A 19342-nucleotide genomic window follows, 5' to 3' on the forward strand; every position below is an offset into this window, starting at 1 on the left:
CGAATCCTTCTACCAAACAGAGATAAATCTGATTTGAGAGTTTTTTTTTCTTTTCTGAGAAATGTTGTTTGTTTTTTTGGCCACCATGATGGCAGATTTACCGTTGTTTTTATTTTTTGCCGACGGTGATTTTTTCCTTGTGATTTTAGTTTTATTTGAATTTACGGTAAATATAGTATTTATCAATTATCAGAGTTAATTATCAGATTTTTGTATAAATATGGTACATATAGTATTTATCAGTAAATACGGTATTTATCAGTTGTTAAAACTTGTTATCAAATTTTTAAATAAATATAATAAATATGGTATTTACTAATCGTCGACAGCTAAATTTTTAGATAAATATGATATATACTGGTCGCCGGAGTCGGTCGCTAGATTTTTAAATAAATATAATAAATACCGTATTTACTAGTAAATATAGTACTTATCGATAAATACAGTATTAACAATCATTAAAATAAGTTGTCAGATTTTCAAATAAATAGGGTAAATATTATACTTACTAGTGAATACAGTATTTATCAATAAATACAGTATTTAGCAGTCGCCGGGGTCGACGGCTAAATTTTAGATAAATTTGTATTTACTAGTAAATACAATATTTATCATTAAATACAGTGTTTAATGGCCATCAGAGTCGATGGCGGGATCTTCAGATAAATATGATATTTACTAGTAAATACTGAATTTACTAGTAAATGCAGTGTTAAATGATCGCCGGAGTTGGTAGTCAAATTTTCAAATAAATATGATATTTACTCGTAAATATGATATTTACTGGTAAATACAGTGTTAAACGATAGCTGGAATCGGTGCATGAATTTTCAGATAAATATGATATTTACTTTTACATACGATATTTACTGGTAAATATAGTGTTAAACGGTCACCGAAGTCGGTTGCCGTATTTTTTGAGTAAATATGATATTTACTAGTAAATACAATATTTATTGGTAAATACAATATTTACCTGTAAATACAGCGTTAAATGATCGCTGGAGTCAGTGGTCAACTTTTCAAGTAAATACGGTATTTACCGGTAAATACAGTGGTAAACAGTCACAGAAAAACGGTCACCGATCATTGAAAAATGGTCATCGGTCGTCAGAAAAACGTCATAGGTTGTCAGAAAATGGTCTCTAGTTGTGAAGTCAGCTGCCGGTCCCGGTTAATGTAGACTTAACTATAATCTACCTATTTTAAAAAATATGCTATAATTTATTATTTTTTTAAAAATAAATATTTAGGGGGAAGTAAGGTGAAAAAAAAAAAGATTTATGAGTATTTTTAAGTTTTTAATAATGTTTAAAACTTAAAATATTAAATTATACTATAATATATTATTTTTAAAAAATATACTATAATTTATTAATCACTTCATTAATTATTCTATTTTCCACTTTATCCCGACAAGAATAGCGGTGCCTATCAATTTTTATAGGTCGAAGGCTCTCCACTTTTACCATGTAATGGGGTTCCTTTTTCTCTCTTGGCGCTAATGGATCAACAAAAATGTAACGGAAAATGGGATTCACCCACACATCACTCACATAATTAGAAAGGAAAAAGATGGATGCGTTTAAAATTAGTTTTAAATTGTTTTTGAAAATTTTTCTGTATGTTTTTTGAGACATAAAAATAAAAACGATATGCAAATTGCGTTTATTTAGTAAATGCTTTAAAAACGAAAATGAAAATAAAAAACAGTGATTGACTTTTGTGAAGAAATTAAAAAACGGTTAAAAATTATTTTTTCTTTTCTGTTTTCATTTTTTAGTACTTATATATAATGTTATAATATATTAATTAATAATTATAACTAAACACGATTTTATTTTTCTATTATACTCAAAATAATTTCTTAAAAAACAAACTAAATACAATTTTAAAATTGATCCTAAAATGATTCTCAAAACAATCTCGTCATTTTTGAAAACGTTACCAAACGATCTCGATATATTTCTTATTAATTGTGAAAAGAAAAACGTGAAAAAATAGATAATTTATCTTTGAGAGTGTATGAATATGAACCTTTACCTCTTATTCTTAATAAATACTATTTTATTGTAATTTTAATTAAAAAGGTTATAAATTAAAAATAAAATGTAAAAATTCTAATCTATATACTTTTTAAGAATATTTGTCAAGATTACTCAAAGAACATGCATATTTGCCAATTTCAAACGATGATGGTTGCCAATCAACCCAAAGTGTCCAAATCCCCCGCGGGCATTTTAGGTCATTCCCACAATGATAAAAAATAAAAAGTAGAACAAAAGTAGGCATACCCACCAGAGATTATGATAAAAATATAGTATAATGGTAATCGAAACAAGGCTATAATTTGTTCACCCCTAATCGTTTCCATCATAGGAAACAAACTTTTGAGAGGGTTTAAGAGGATCAGCTCAAATAACTTGCAACAACCAATTGGGTGAATAGTATGATTAGTATCCACTATTAATAATGGAAGCCGCAAAACAATTAAAAATAAAAAAGAAAAAACATGTTTCAAGACTTTCTCAAGCATAAATTACTATCACATACATGTAATTTCCAAAGGTGAGCAATTTTGCGCATTGACCATGTGTTTGGAGGGAAAAGAAAAAAAAAAAAAAAAGATTTCTGGGGCCATCTGATGTATCATGTATGTAGTTTGGTAGCCCTGTAACAATAGGAATCACAATGACGTTATGATTAGCCATTAAAAAATCAACGTTAATAAAAGGATTTAGCAGCAAGGCTACTGCGATGCCAATAAATCATTCGGCGTGGAAAAACAGAGATTTAAAGAGCACCTACTTTGGCAATAGTTTTGGCTTACAGCACGGAATCGAGTTGACTGAAAATTTATCAGCTTTAGTTTTGCTTCTCCCACATCCACTCGACAAAATTGTCCAGAATCAATGGCCAGGCAAGATCAGGATCGTAATTTTCAAGGCCTGGAAAACTTATCTGTTCAACAATAATAATGCATTAGTAATGGCATTATAAAAAAAATAATAACTAAAAAAATAAAAAAAAAACTTTATTGCAAGAGAAATCAGCTCATTCTCTTAAAACTTTGTCAAACACCAAAATCAATTCCAGCAACCACCTCACCACTAGACCACGTGCTTGGCCAATGGCACGCCTAGCGTAGGTGAAACGAATGGGGGGCTTAAAAACACTCAGGGCTACCACTACTAGAGTACTAACAAAAAAATTAATTTACAATTATCCAGGAATTAGATCTTAGAGTCGCACCATTGGCAGAATGTTAAGTATTAAATGGGAAATAAATGGAGATATTTGAAAATGAAAAAACAAAAAAAAACTGTAAGAAATTAAGAATACCTCATTGCAAAACCGGTAATAGCCCATCCATTGATCCATGTTTATGACCTTGTAATCGTTCTGTATCTGCATTCATAAAAACATGCAACAAATATATTGTAATCATTTCTCCATTTCCATTCAGTAAAAGAATCTTATTATTTGCGGCTTAAATAGATAGGACAACTTCCTCTGAACTACAGTTAGACACATGAGGTTTTTTCTAATCAGATCTTCGAAGAGTTATATACATGAGCTGCAGTAGTTGTAAATTCAGCAAAGCACAACACAATGCAGCCACTCACCTTTAAATACTCAATAAATAAGTCAACCTGGGCACGAAATTCCGACCCCATAACAATATTCAGTAGTTCACAGATGCTTTCTATATCTATGCTCTTCTGCTTCTCCTCTGACAATAAATTGCAGAAGGTTAAATAGGCATGCATATAAATTTTCAGAACAAAGAAAAACAATTACGTTTGAGGAATAAACTATTTTCCAAAGTAAAATAGCTACCTGTTAAACAATATCGAAATGCGTAGGAATAGAAATCCACAAAGTTCAATGGCCTCCTGACCTTTTAATATTGAAAAGAATAAAATAAAAAGAATCAGAATTCTAATGACCTTCCATCACACTTTTATAATGAATGAAAATACCAAACAACAAGAGTAATAATAAATTAAAAAAAAAAAAAAGAAATTCAAAATTTTACCTCTTTCTCTAGCTCTGGAAGTGCTTTCTTTAATTTATTTACAGTGTCAGCCCTTAATGCTTTGAGGCCTCTTCGCCACTCTTCCTATCAAAGACAAGATTGGCAGTGTCATTCAATAGTGTTGGTGATACAAATATGCAGCATACAGGAATTATTAGAAAAGTAAAATATAGCAGAGCTACACCAATAACTTATCAACTATTTAATTTCCAGAAAAAAAATGTAATGTGAAAATAATATCACTTACCAGTGTAAAATATCCCTGTTTCTCACATCTCATTTTCCTGGTATATGCAGTCCGTTAGATCTTAAGCCAAAGGTTAAACATAAAGAAGTGAGGTATCAAATGACTGCAAATATTAGTTACCATGCGAGCATCAGGATCCTCACATCGGTATGATCCACATCCAAATCTGAACAAAGAGCTTCAATTCCTTCCGGGCTGCACAAAATGCAGTCAATAAGGCCTATGTTTGTTTCGTAGGTTTGAACCAAAAAGTTTTGGTTCAAATATTTTTTGCTAAGTGTTTTCAATTGCAAAAATTTAAACAAACTCAAATTTTTGTTCAAACTTTCTATTTAAACCTCTGAACAAACGGGCCATGCAAATTGTGTGCACACTCCGTGAAGTGTAAATGGAAATCAGCTAAGTATTTAGATAGGATTTGCATAGTCACAACCGAGGTTTAAACAGGTTGGGGTAGGGGAAATTTGAACTCTAGACCTCAACGTTGGATGTAGGTGTGGATTTACTACCAAGGGTTCATTGACTTATTTTAAAAAAAAAAAAAAATCAATTAGCCAGGGAAGTCAATTAGAGCTATTGCATATGAATTACTAAGAAGACAAAAGAAAGGATATGGGTATCAACTCTGAATTCTATTTCATCAGCAGAAATAGTTTGTACACAAATACTAAATATAAGTAGAATCTCTGCTATTGACTGCAAAACTATAAATTTAGCCAATTAAACAGGGTACCAAGTACAGATTCAGAATGTTTGTTGTAGAGTGTACTTACTCAATCATCCCGGAAGACCCATTAGCATATGAAAAGAACAAGTTATCAATCCGTTCAAGCTCTTTTGTAGAGGCTTTACTGGAGGCTGAAATATGACAATTAAACGTTAGATTCCAGGACATGTTAAACGAATTACAACAACTTGCTGAAAAATGCACCAAGAAAAAACGCATATCGACATCTCTCACTATGAATATATACATATATATCATATGTGTGTAGACCCACACATTTGCTGATCAAGAAAGTACCTTACTTGATAAAAATAACAGATCAAACCCAAGCAATTAAAAAAAAAAAAAGATCTTGATTGCTTGTGGCATTTCGGCGTTCAATAGTTCCTCAATTTCAATATATATATATATCCTCAATATTGCATCATCGTTCTGATAAATCAACGAATTCCCAAAGTTTCAATTTTTCTTTTATTTTTTTCTTGGTAAAGCATCAAGGCACGTCGATGATGCAAGTAAAATTGAGGGAAATTTCGGCGAAATCGAAGAAAGAAGAAAAGAAAGAGAGGAAGATCGGAGTAAGGACCGGAGCGAAAGAGATCCGCGGCGGAAGAATTGACGGAGCTTGTTGAGTTGTGTTGACCCGTTTTTCTCAAGGCGGACTTCCTCATCTTCTTCGCCAATTACTCTAAGCAAGAATAAAAAAAAAAAAAGAAAGAGACCAAGCGAGCTATGGAGGTTCGTCGCTTCTGAGCTTCGCCCAATTTTCTAGAGAGAGAAAGTCTCGCACAGAGGGGAGGAGAGAGAGAGAGAGAGAGGAGTGGAGAGAAGAGAAAGTGATGACGTGGTGTGTGTAGTTTTGCAGGTTATGGGGGTGCGTAGTACGCTCCTCTTTACTTCCCTTTTCTTTTCATTAACCTGGTCGGGTGGGCCGCGTGCGGTAGCACTAGGAAAAAGGGTGGCTTTTAATCAAATCGCCTGCGTTTTATTTATTAATTAGTTTTTGTTAATTTTTCACTCGTACTCCCGAACTTTGTCGATTCGTCTCTTTTTGAAGAATATCAGTGTTTTTTTAATTATTAATTGTTAAATTTAATTAAAAATTAAATTAAATTAAAAAATAATATAAATTTAATGATTATTAAACAAAAAATACTAGTATTCTTCAAAATACAGAGAATACTAGAGAAATTCCATTCTCACATACTCATTTTCTTATGTTGGAATTTTATTCTCTCTTCAGCATTTTTTTAGAATTTCTTTGGTGTTTCTTGCTTATTAGGCATTAAATATGTATAACTTTTTAATCTAATTTAACTTTTAATCAAATTTAATATAAATTTAACGACTGATAAGTAAAAAATGCCAATATTTAAAAAAAAAGAATGAACACAAAAGAAAGTCCATGTTTATTTATTTATTTATTTATTTATTTTGTAGCATCACTTTTTGTTGCCTATATCCTATCTAATAGGCCAAACTCATTTATGGTCCTTAAATTTTAAAACACCTTAAAATGAGTTTTCGATTTATTAAGTGTATGCTTTGTATATTGGTTCTCCTATAGTACAAACTTATAGTTTTGTTTTGCTACAGAGTTTTTTTTTCATAAAAAATTTAAATTTTAAAAATCATAATAAAAAACCCTAATTTAAACTCATATACCAAACATACCTTAAGTTTTCAATATATTCATTCTATCCCTTGATTGTTAAAATCTCAATGGAAAAAGACATGTAACAACGATGTGTAGTTTAATGTAGATTGATTTTGTGGTTTCTTTTATTTTAAGGGAATTTCTTTGGTGTTCCTTCTATTTTGGGAACACCGGTGTTCCTTGCTTATAAGCCATCGGATATGTATTATTTTTTCAATCTGATTAGACTTTTTATTAGATTTAATAGAGATCTGACGACTGATAAGTAAGAAACACATGTATTCATAAAAAAAAAAGAACACCAAAAAAGTCTCTTATTTTAGGATACTGCTTGAGATTTTAATTACTAATAAAGAAAGTGGCGAATTTGAAATAATTTGATAGATGAGTGGTTTTATTCACACCCTTTTTTACTCTTTAGACCCCTTTTAAATTAAAATTTTGTATGATAAAAACACCCTCACATAAAATGAAAAAAAAAGACAAATATAAAAACTTAACTTAATTACTTAATTAAATTTTATTATAAAAGAAAACTGATTGCATTTTTTTCCCTTTCAAGACACTCCACATATTATATTCCAAATTCTGTCTTTTAACTAATCATTTTGTTTTTCAAAGGATGATTATTTCATTTTGGCCTTTTGTTTTTATAAAGTTGGATTTTTTTTTTTTTTATGTTTCATTCTCTCACCTTTTTTATACTTTTTAAAACTCGCGTTTTTTATTTTGTCTTTTTTTATTTTTATTTTTATTTTATCAATACTTCAATTGATGTAACAATCAGGTTGTTGTTGCTCTTATATTTATGTCTTTCATTTTTCTAAAGAATATATAATAGCGATTTTCTTTATGCATTAGTAAAAATTTCACGCCCAAAACTTCAAAAAAAAAATAGAGATAAAGAAATGATAATATTTAAAAATAAAAGATTAAACTAAAATGGCAGGTGTGGAAAGAAAAATAAACTATTGATCAAGAATTAATAATTTTATGAAAATAGCTAAGGGTAATCTTAGAATAATAAAAGTGTTTAAAAAGTAAATTTAATCTTTATAAAATTAAGAGTGTGTATTTAAAAATGAGTGTAGAGAGTACAAAAGGACGGGTTGGGTAAATAGAACCATCCTTAATAGATTATTCTAATTTCAAATATTTTAAAACTCAAAGGACTAAATGAGATTTGACCTATAATTCGACAACTAAAAATTAATTTAACCCCAAGTATAAGTTAAATTTATCTTATAGAAGTGAAACGAAAGGAAGAGAGAATTTTTAATTTTCTCTAGAAGCACGTGTTGAAGGCTTGATTTACCCGTTATTGAATTTTCACACCCCAAGTTTCTCGTATTTATTTTTTAAATAAAAACACCCTTTTACCTTGTTGTACAATTTGAGTACATTCATAATTAATACAAAAGGATCCACAACCAAAAAAAAAACAAAACAACAAATTAGCTTTTTCGTAGCCTTTGTGAATAAGAATGCATTCGAAAGCAAATCTTATAAATGGTTACTAGGCAAAAAGTATACAAGACACCTCTGTCCGTTTTCTAGGACCTCTACTTTCTCAACATGTCTAATAGATGAGTGAAAAACACTCCCAAGACCAAGATTGAGAAACAAAACCAAGTGAAGTTGCAGGCAATGAGGGTCATCACAAGCACGACCAACTTTTACATCATAAGAGACTTCAAGGCCAAGCGAACACCACTACTCGCAATGGTTGGAACTTTTATCATTTTTCCTAGGTGGCCACCTCCGAAAGATAGCATGTAAAAAGAGACACTGCCTCTTGCAGATGACTTGAGCGGAGTTCGTCGGGGATTGGAGCGTTAGAGACTGTGTCAAAACAGCTCAATTGCACATCACGGGTGGAGCCCTCCCCAAGATCAGATAGTAGCAAACTGCTCATCTCCTCCGCCATCTTTGAATACGCTACTCTGCAACTCAGAGTGGTCAACCACCATGTAAGCACAAACTTAAAAAGATTTTTGTGATGAAACGTCTCGGAAATATACTAAGCTATAAGTAAAATTGTGGCCTAGTTTTTTCCATGAGATGTCGATATTTCATATGCCGTACTACATAACTTTATACAACATGGCAGCAGAACTGATGAAGCTTAGGTTTGATGCTGTTCATATATGTGTATATAGAAGTTCCACACATCTGCAAATTCTAATCAAAGATATTTGTACACATGCAAGGATGACATACCTCGCTTCAACTGGCAGTCGTCCACCCCAAACCGCCAAGGACTCATTTAACTGACTAATAAAGTTTCTACAAGCATCATTTTTGCTCTCGAGAAAATCCTGCAAAGATATCCGTGACTCTCAATGCTAATCAGGAAAAGAAACAAAGATGATCGACAATGCATTTTCAGGATATTCAAGATTAAGGAGCGAGCTTTCACCCCTCTTTTACATTTAACAAACACCATAAAAAGGAATATCAATTGTATATTCTTTTCAGCATAGGCTTTAAGAGAACTTATCACATCGCACTTCATGTTCATATTGTCAGCTTCCTGTTATGGGCAAAAAAAAAGTGCCTCGACCTGAATCACTTTAGTTTCATATGGGCAAAATGTGCGAGGGGGGTTAGTTATCTTACCAGTTCAGTCATTGTATCATTATCTTCAAGAAGTGAACTTCTCAGAAAATAGAATGAAACGTAAATTCCAGTCCCCAAGTCCCAATTGTCAATCTCTGACTTGTGGTCTTCCATTGAAGTTGCAAGCTTCCATATCTCAGAGTGTTTGCCTATATTAAAAAACAAAAAGAAAAAAAAATCAGAAACTTTGACAGACTGGTTGTATAGCAAGTCCTTTACAAATCATCTGAAAGGACGTGGTTTGCTCCTTCTGCAAGTGAAAGATAAGTTGCGGATATCATTAATATCAGCAGAAAGGTTGAGCAAAATTTTGAGTTTTTTTTTGGGAAAGTATCATTAATGAAAATATCTTTCTCTTCATATAGAAGGGGAAGGAAAGTTGGCCATATCTGTTAGGTCTCCACCTTTCAAGTTCGTGTATGCCAGAAGGAGGAAGAAGGGCAAGCAAGGGCTGGAGGGTAATTTGGAGTATCAGTTAGCTTCGGGGTAAGCGTTACGGTTAGGATATTCGGCATTGGGATGTGGGATGGCAAGGGGATTCGTGTTACGATAGAAGGGCTGTGGCTTGTTAGTTACAGGGTGGAGAATACATAGCCTAGGCCAGGAATAGAGAAGGCATTTGAGAATTTTGCTATTAGGAGACGATCACTTGGGAGGCTAGAGGGTCCTTGAATTCCCCTATTATTTGTATTTTCGTTTCTTTTGCTTCAATAAAAGGAACCAGACCTGTTTTCTGGTTATTTTACATTCAATTACGCTATTGTTCTTTCCAGTCTACAATTATTTCCAAAAGAATTCCCAGGAGCCTAACAATTTGGTATCAGAGCACGTCAATCCATGGCAAACCAGCAAGATCGTTGGGGACCGCCGGAGAGGAGGCTGAACAATTTCCAGGATGCTCTACAAACCTTCGAAATGTTGGTGGAACCAGTGCCAAGGTTGCAGGAGGAGGTGGCATCCGTGGGAGTGAGGCTCGGCGAGGTGCAAGGGGAAGTAGCCACGATGGGAGCCAAGGTGGACGGTATACAGGGACCGATCGACCGATCAACCGACTCGAGGAGCTCATGATCCAGCAAGTTCGCAACCAACGCTCTCCTCCGAGGAGAGCCAGGGAAGACTACTCTCCCCCGGGGGAGATCCGGAACGATCGACTCCACCCCAAGCGAGAACCAAGCCGCCCAACCCGAGCAGATCCAAGCCCACTGAAGAGAGAACACGCGAGGGGAAGAGATGGCTATCACCGGCTATCACCGTTACCGGTCACCGGAAAGACCACGCACACAGATGGAACACCGAGGTAACAAACTGGAACTACCTTTATTTCATGGAGAGGATCCACATGGGTGGATTTTCCGAGCCGAACGTTATTTTACGATTAACGACATTAACGAGGGAGAGAAGGTCTTGGCGGCTTTCGTCTGCATGGAGGGGAGGGCACTAGGGTGGTACCAGTGGGTCAACGGCCAGGAGCCCTTCGTCGGTTGGATGGACTTACGGGAAGCCATCCTCCAACGCTTCGGCCGTTCTCGGGAGGGAGATCCAACGGAAAGGCTGATGGCTCCGACAAGGTGGGATAGTGGTGGAGTATAGGGATGAGTTCGAGACTCTCGCAGCGACGATGAGGGGTATACCCGAGAATGTCTTCCGATGGGCTTTTCTCAATGGGCTGAGGGAGGACATCAGGGCTGAGGTAAAAATGCATAGGCCCATTAACCTGAGGGAGACTATGTATCTAGCCCAGCAAGCAGAGGACCGGTTGGAGGCCGTGGATCGGATCCGGAAGGTTCGGGCGGGGCAAAATATCCGATCCGAGTGGAGTGGGCGAGCCGGGTTTAGCAGCCCAAACCCGAATCCGCCAACTTACAGCCCCGTAGAAAGACTTGAGAGCTCCCTTCGATCCCAAAATTCGCGAGACCTAGGTACGGCTCATCGAAATCGTGAACCCAAGACGGCAGGAGGTCCAACGGCGGCCGGTGGCTCCAATTTCCAGCGATTGTCCTACAATGAGGTCCAACATAGGCCCGCACGTGGGTTATGCTTCAGGTGCGATGAGAAATTCAGCCCATGCCACCGATGCAAAAATCGGCTGCTGCAGGTGCTTCTCGCAGTGGGGGAAGACGAGGGAAGTGAAGGGGAGAACCAGGAAAAAGAGGAAGAGCCGACCAAGGATGCGGGAAGGCCGGCAGAGGAAGTTCTGGGGTTATCTATGAACTCTCTCAAGGTGGCCACGACCAAAACGATGAAGCTAAAGGGGACGCTGGGAGAGAGGGAAGTGATTATTTTGGTGAATAGTGGAGCCTCTCACAGCTTCATTGCTGCTGATCTAGTGCACAGTCTCGCCATGCCCACTGATTTATCCGTTCGACACAAGATCGAGGTAAGGCAATGGAATGAGTTTCCAACAAAGTGGAGTTTGCAGGGGGGTACAGGTGCTTGTACAAGGATATCGGGTAGTCGAAGATTTCTTTCCATTTGAGTTGGGCAGTGCCGATCTGGTCTTAGGAATTTCATGGTTGCGGACGTTAAGGGAGGTTCGAGCTGATTGGGCCAAGTTCACTATGAGGTTTCAGAAAGGGGCGGAGTGGGTCTGTTGGATAGGTGACCCTTACTTGAGTTACTCCCTAATCAGCCTGCGCTCCTTATCTCGGATTTGGACCAATTCAAGGGATGGGGTACTGTTGGAAATTCGCACAGCAAACGACGGTCAGGCAGAAGGGGAAATCCGCCCAATCCCGCCACGGTGTGAACAACTCATCCGGGAATTCCACACTGTATTTAGCATGTTCGAGGGATTGCCTCCACCACGCACAAGGGAGCACTGCATTGTCCTTCGAGATGGCGCCACACCGCCAAACATCAGACCCTATCGTTACCCGCAGGTTCAAAAGGCCGAAATTGAGAGGTTAGTAGCAGATATGATGGCCTTTGGGATCATTCAACCTAGTAGCAGTCCTTATGCTAGTCCGGTGCTCCTGGTCAAGAAGAAAGATGGCAGTTGGCGATTTTGTATCGACTATAGAGCTTTGAATTAGCTGACGATTCCGGACAAGTTCCCGATTCCAATAATTGATGAGCTGTTGGACGAATTACATGGCGCGATGGTGTTTTCTAAACTAGACTTAAAGTCTGGTTATCATCAGATACGGGTTCGCGAGAGCGATGTGGAGAAGACGACTTTTCGAACGCATGAGGGGCATTACGAGTTCCTCGTCATGCCCTTCGGCCTTACCAATGCCCCGGCCACCTTCCAAGCATTAATGAACTCGGTATTCCGCCCTTTCCTGCGAAAATTTGTTTGTGTTTTTTGACGATATATTGGTTTATAGCAGGTCATGGGAGGACCACTATACTCACCTGCGGAACGTGTTGGAAGTGCTGCATAGTGAGGCTTTGTTTGCTAACTACGGGAAGTGTCTTTGCGCAAGGGCAGATCAATTATTTGGGGCATGTGCTCTCGGCAAAGGGAGTGTCTGCAGATCCTTCCAAAATCAACGCAATGTTGTCTTGGCCGCCTCCGCGAAATGTCTGCGAACTTCGTGGATTCCTCAGTCTCACTGGTTACTATTGACGGTTTGTTCAGGGATATGGCTCACTCGCTCGGCCCCTCACTGATTTGCTCAAGAGAGGCTTCACATGGACACCCACAGAGGAGGCCGCGTTCTGTCGACTTAAGTGCACCATGACTGAACTTCTAGTATTAGCAATGCCGGATTTCACTAGGGAGTTTATCCTAGAGACTGATGCATCAGGTAGCGAGGTTGGAGCGGTGTTGATGCAAGACGGGAGGCCGATCGCATATTTCAGTAAGACCCTTTCTCCCTCTTCCTGGTTGAAGTCAGTATATGAACGTTGAAGTCAGTATATGAACGGGAACTTCTCGCCATTGTCCAGGCCGTCCAAAAATGGCGGCACTACCTTTTGGGGCGACATTTTATCATTCGAGCGGATCAACAGAGCCTAAAATTTCTTTTGGACCAACGAGTCTTACCACCCAAGCAGCTGTGGCTAATTACCAAGTTGCTGGGCTATGACTTCAAGGTGCAATATAAGCCAGGTGCAACGAATCGAGTGGCGGATGCACTTTCGCGCCGTGGGGAAGGCTCACATGTACAGTTTGCAGCTCTCTCTATCCTTCACTAGGTCGACACGGAAGCCCTCAAACAGGGACAGCTCGAGGATGCAGATTGTCGTGCCCTCATCATGGATATCCGCCAGGGTAGGCCCGTGAGTGAACAGATTTCTGCTTGGATACCTCAGTGCGTCATGATTTCCACAGTTCAGTCATAGGGGGCCACTCGGGGTTCTTGCGGACGTACAAACAAATTTCGACGAATTTCTTTTGGAAAGGTATGAAACAGACTATCAAAGATTATGTCTCCAGCTACGAAAAGTGTCAACTGGCTAAAATGGAAGCTCTGTCACCAGCGGGCTTGTTGCAGCCCTTGCCGATTCTGCAGCAAATTTGAGAAGATCTCGCTATGGATTTCATTGGGGGTCTACCTAAATATCTCAGGGGATGGACACTATTTTGGTGGTCGTCGACCGGCTTTCCAAATACGCACATTTCTGCCCCTTGGCTCATTCGTTCTCAGCTAAGCAGGTAGCCTCAATATTTGTTCGCGAAATCGTTCGCATGCATGGTTTTCCCCGTTCGATTGTGAGTGACCCCGACCTGATTTTCATGAGTCTGTTATGGCGTGAGTTGTTCAAACTGCAGGGGACCAAACTCCAGCCGAGCACTGCCAACCACCCGCAGACTGACGGCCAGTCTGAGGTTACCAACCGTTGTTTTGAAACGTACCTTCGCTGCTTTACTTGCGCCATGGGCTGAATATTGGTTCAACACATTATAATGCGTCCATTCAGTGTTCCCCTTTTCGGGCAGTCTAGGGCCGCAATCCTCATACTCTACCGATTTCAAGATGGTTCAACTGCTGTCCATGAGGTCGCTGTCCAACTTCAGGAGCGTAATCAGATATTGGATGCACTTCAGGAGCACCTAAGGTTGGCTCAGCAACATATGAAGCGCTTTGCAGATTGACGTCGCCGAGAGATTCAATTCTCCCCGGGTGATTTGGTTTTGTTGCGACTTCGCCCTTACTTCATGAAGTCTCTAGCTCAGAAAGTTAACGAAAAACTGAGCCTGCGTATGGGCCTTTCACTATTCTGGATAAAGTCAGACCGGTTGCATATCGCTTGGATCTGCCAGCCTCCGCCAAGATACACCCGGTTTTTCATGTCTCGCAGTTGAAGCAGTTACGATAGGAGGGTCAACCCCTCCCTGCTCAGTTGACCGCGGATCTTGAACTTCTGGTGCAGCCTGCCGACATCTTGGGTTCTCGCACCATCACTGTAAGGGGTCGTCACGTGGCCGAGGTTCTGGTTCAGTGGGCCGGACTACCTTCTTGGGATGCCACTTGGGAACCTGTCACTGTCATTCAAGAGCAATTTCCAGATTTCAACCTTGAGGACAAGGTTGTACTCGAGGAGGGGGGTAATGTTAGGTCTCCACCTCTAAAGTTCGTGTATGCCAGAAGGAGGAAGAAGGGCAAGCAAGGGCTGGAGGGTAATTTGGAGTATCAGTTAGCTTCGGGGTAAGCGTTACGGTTAGGATATTCAGCATTAGGATGTGGGAAGGCAAGGGGATTCGTGTTACGATAGGAGGGTTGTGGCTTGTTAGTTACAGGGTGGAGAATAAATAGCCTAGGCCAGGAATAGAGAAGGCATCGAGAATTTTGCTATTAGGAGACGATCACTTGGGAGGCTAGAGGGTCCTCGAAATCCCCTATTATTTGTATTTCCGTTTCTTTTGCTTCAATAAAAGGAACCAGACCTGTTTTCTGGTTATTTCCATTCAATTACGCTATTGTTCTTTCCAGTCTACAATTATTTCCAAAAGAATTCCCAGGAGCCTAACAATGTCATATTTACACTATACTAAAATAAAATAAGTGATCACAATACACACACATATGAGAAAAAACTCAAAAAACTCAGTACAGCAGCCCATTACAATTATTTCATAGCAAAATAGATTTTACCTGACAAGAAGAGTGTATGTGCAACTGAGGTTATGAAAATAGTATGAGCCTTTTGCCAATGAGCACATTCAAGGAAGTGTTCAAGAGCCTTTGAGTGATTCCTAACGTAAATGTGATAAATTGCCTGCAAATCACAAAACAAAACAATTCAACTAGCGCAAAGAGGTTGTCAAGATGATACATGAGAGTAAGTTATCTGTCTTAATCATTTTGACCATTTCAACCATTTCAGTAATGTAATTTTAAGGGGTACAACATCATTCATCCATTGAAGAAGACCAATAAAATGAGCTTTCAGCATAACAGTTTGACAAGGTATCAACATATTATAATCTTGAACCGAAAAAGGATTTCAAACTAGAGATACAAGACTGTTGTTGCAAACTACCAAATCGACATGCTGTACAGGAAAAGACACCAAGGGAAAGGGAAGAATAAAAAATAAAATAAAATAAAGACGGAAGAGTAGTAGCATACCAATGCTTCATGCAGCCATTCAACTGGAACACCTAAATTCTCAATAAATTGGCGTTGACTTTCTTCAGAACTCCAAGATTCACAGTACTGGAACAAGATCTCCCTAATGAGATTGGCCTGAAGATACGGAAAATCTTCGCGATAAGACGTATGGAGAACCACATAGATGGCCCAATGGCATTGGCCCAAGCACAATAGTTGAGAAACAAGCCCCATGTCAAGAACATGAAGATCATCAGAACTGATAGCACCTATTCCTTCAAGCACGGCACGTTGATGCCAAATCATGTGATAATCAAGTGGATCATGTGTTGAAGAGAAGGCACTGAACATATTCTGCAAAAAGCCAGATTCACTTTCTTCACTTGCATGAAGAAGCATAAGATAGTATGAGATGTCATAACGCTCCTTTGTTCTCCAATTTAAAGCCTCCTGTTCAAATTCTTCATCGACATAAACTGGAACAGGACATGGAGCTCTTCCATCACCAAGAAGGTTTTGGTAAGTACGGAAAACAGTGGGCAATGAAGCTTGAGGAGGCAATTTATACCACATCAATAGACCTAGGAACCTCTTCCAGTCAATTTCAAGATCATACAAAGCCCCATGAATGTTTCCAGCAAGCAAATTGTAAAGCCTTATCCTGTCCTTCTCAATAAAACTGAAATCCAGCCCATTAACTTTCCATAGATCAAGCTGTTTCGCAACATCAGAACGATTCACCATGGATCCACCAGCTTGACTTAATAGACAAGCGAGTCTTACGTCGCTCTTAGAAACAGCCAGTTCCGCAGCTGAATCCAACTGCCGCCCAGTCAGGAGTAAAAATATGTGTTGAAGATAACTGGTCTCATTCAGGGAGCTTATATCATCCTGTACGCGACCGCAAACACTCTCTTGCAGCCAATAGCTGAATTCTGCCCTCCGGATAAGAGGAAGTGCTTCAGGATCCGCTTCAGGAGAAGCTTCTTTCACGTCCTGCATCATGTCCTCCTCATTGTCCGCTTCTGAAGTTTTCAATTGTCCACTTTTTTCTCTATCAGAGAAAAGAACTCTTATTAATTCCCAGACCATTATTTGGTGCATCAAACCAGAGCGGGCAGAGGAGGATAATCCAGTCACTTCCAGCTGCTTCTGAATAATATCTGCATAGCTCCTACAAATTTCTGAAAGGTGTAAGCGATTGGAGACAAGTTTTTGAAGCTTCAATTTAAAGGACCCAAATTCGAATTCTTTTGTTTCATGATTTATTTCTTTGTGGAGAGACAATAGAGAATGAAACGAGAAGTCAACAAGTTCCTTTTTCACTTTGTTATTTTCATCTCTAACCACTTTGTCAATCGCAACCTTCTCTAAATTGATCACAGAAGACAACACCTTCTGAGAGTCACTACCACCTACAGGTTTACCAGCATGAATGAGGGTTCCATTTGGACCCCACGCTACTCCAAATGACCTGCCCATGAACAACCCTGCATCAACTAAGCAGCGAGAATGGCTTCCTGTTACTGGTGTTTCATGCATGAGGTCCAGCTTAAAACCTTCTGTTTTCAACTTCTTGAGAGGAGTGGTCTTATTTTGTTGCGCCAACAGAATGGTTCCAGGAGTGTTTGAGTCAAAACTACCATGTTTGTACTCAAGCAATGCCAACGGGGTTTTGCGGACAATTGGTGGACTAGATCTATGGTTCATTGGTGTCAAATTCTGCAAAAATGGCCAGGCAGAATCTTTGCCAAAGGATGGTTTTTGACGAGCATGCGTATGATTGAAATCTTCCATGTCCTCTTCCTCATCACGAAACATCAACATTCTCATTTCATTCATCTTTACTGGATCAAGACCAAGGTGAGCAGGGAGAGAGTGAGAAAGCAAACCCCCAGAATGATCTAATTCAGCTTCCTCATCAACATCCAAGACTTCATCCCCATTCATATCCACGGGTTCTTGAGCTGCAGGAGTAGCATCATCCATTGTGATATCCTCCTCATCATCCTCGCTTAATCCAAACCTACTGAAATGATGAGCCAAGAATTTCCATTCTCCGTTTTCTGGGTCAAACGAGATGAACTGAGCCCCCTGCCTATCCGTGCTCCGTCTTAATTTCTCTTCAATTATTTCCTTCCTACCCTCTTTAACATTTGCAGATGTCAATCTTAGAACCAAAGTTACTTCAGCAGTCTTGTTAAGGCCTTGACCAACCAAGGGCTTGGCACTCTCATCTTCATAAACAACTATCTCATGCCTACCAAACGTCACAATGGCGTCTACATCGAGCAATCTAACATCAGTTTCTCCAACATACTTGACAGACCCATAACCATATCTTCCAATAGTCAAATCCGGAACCCGACTACAATACCCAGGATCCATCAATTCCCTTTGCACCAACTCATCAAAGCATGGTTCCATATAATATTCAGGTTTATGTAGAGTGGGTAAAGAAGCCTCAATTTCTCTCAGAATCTCACTTGATGAAGAATTTTCGTTCAAGATAATCCTCCTCTTTTTCCATTCTGGGTTAGAAATTTCAGCAGCAAAATCCATGGCACAAGTAGAACCAACTGATATATCACTTCTCATACATTCAACTTCACCAGAAATCCCTAGCAACAATTAGAAATGATGACAAGAACAACAAACAACAGGACAGAAATGCAATATAATTACTAGAAAAGTTTCAGCTAAGAAAATAGCAGATGCGATTAGGTAAAAATGAAAATTGAAAGCAATAAATTCTAAAACCTAGAAATCAAGTAAAACCCAATCCCGTTTACACAGAAGCCAAAAAAAGCTCTTATGTATCATTACGATTAAACATAAACAGTTCACATATTGAATGGTTAAAGCTTCAAATTTTATACGATTTCGCTCTTCCTATGCTGCATTTTCTCTGAAACCAAACAAACAAAGAAGAAGGGGGCAAACAAGGTACGCTAGTTGTCTTGTCGTACTGGAACGTGTTCGGACCCCAAAAATTTGGAGCAAAACCAGATCAAACTTCCAAATCTTTTCCCTTTTCACTTTCCGAGAAACCAAACAGAAACATGGAAAACGGAAAATAGGGGTATGAGATCGAAGAATTACCGGAGACCGGAAGCAGAGGAGACGCCATGGTCAGAGGAGAAGCGGAGTGAAATGAAATCGAGGGGTTCAGGGTTTTAGTTGGGACAAGTTTACCGGTAGTTCCAGTTTTAAGGGTTAAAGGGATTGTTTCGGTGAAGGGCCGCGCGCAAGTTGTACGAATTATTATAGAAAAATCTTTAATGAGACTTAAACCGTGATTTAAAATTCAAATTTTTTTGTAAAAGAAAAAATTATTGTAGAAAATTAAAAATTATGATTCAGAATCAAGAACCAACTTTTGAAATAAATATCTCACAAATATTTTTTAATTTTCTCTTGGGATTTGGGGGTAGATGAGAGTTTTTTGTTTGGGCGGGTTTGCGAGTCGGATTTTGTGAATTAACCTCATTCGCTTTGCGGGTTTGAGTTTTCAATTCAAACTGAGATGTGATATTTTTTAAGAGCTTTTAAT

The 19342-nt window shown here is 38.5% G+C and overlaps 2 protein-coding genes across 6 annotated transcripts; both read right to left on the bottom strand.

Moving 5' to 3' along the window:
• Window positions 1–2497: 2497 nt before the first annotated feature.
• On the bottom strand, window positions 2498–5899 carry LOC21408364 (DCN1-like protein 4). The gene is made up of 10 exons (XM_010098831.2): window positions 5600–5899; window positions 5060–5144; window positions 4407–4481; window positions 4287–4323; window positions 4040–4123; window positions 3841–3901; window positions 3627–3733; window positions 3343–3408; window positions 2809–2961; window positions 2498–2671 (listed from the first exon to the last, which is right to left on the bottom strand). The coding sequence occupies exons 1-9, from the start codon at window positions 5682–5684 to the stop codon at window positions 2866–2868; spliced, it is 696 nt and encodes a 231-aa protein (XP_010097133.1). The 5' UTR covers window positions 5685–5899; the 3' UTR covers window positions 2498–2671; window positions 2809–2865.
• A 2144-nt stretch (window positions 5900–8043) lies between these two features.
• LOC21408366 (nuclear pore complex protein NUP96) lies at window positions 8044–19006 on the bottom strand. 5 transcript variants are annotated; one of them, XM_024166096.1, is made up of 6 exons: window positions 18892–19006; window positions 15808–18395; window positions 15331–15454; window positions 9290–9438; window positions 8891–8988; window positions 8044–8613 (listed from the first exon to the last, which is right to left on the bottom strand). In XM_024166096.1, the coding sequence occupies exons 1-6, from the start codon at window positions 18917–18919 to the stop codon at window positions 8418–8420; spliced, it is 3183 nt and encodes a 1060-aa protein (XP_024021864.1). In that variant the 5' UTR covers window positions 18920–19006; the 3' UTR covers window positions 8044–8417. The 5 variants fall into 5 exon arrangements, with proteins under 5 accessions (XP_024021864.1, XP_024021863.1, XP_024021867.1 ...); XM_024166095.1 differs by having other exon boundaries at window positions 15808–18410; XM_024166099.1 differs by lacking the exon at window positions 18892–19006 and adding an exon at window positions 18740–18841 and having other exon boundaries at window positions 15808–18410.
• Between the last annotated feature and the right edge of the window lie 336 nt (window positions 19007–19342).

The sequence above is a fragment of the Morus notabilis genome, unplaced genomic scaffold (genome assembly GCF_000414095.1).
Source record: "Morus notabilis unplaced genomic scaffold, ASM41409v2 Scaffold843, whole genome shotgun sequence".
NCBI classification, from domain to species: domain Eukaryota; kingdom Viridiplantae; phylum Streptophyta; class Magnoliopsida; order Rosales; family Moraceae; genus Morus; species Morus notabilis.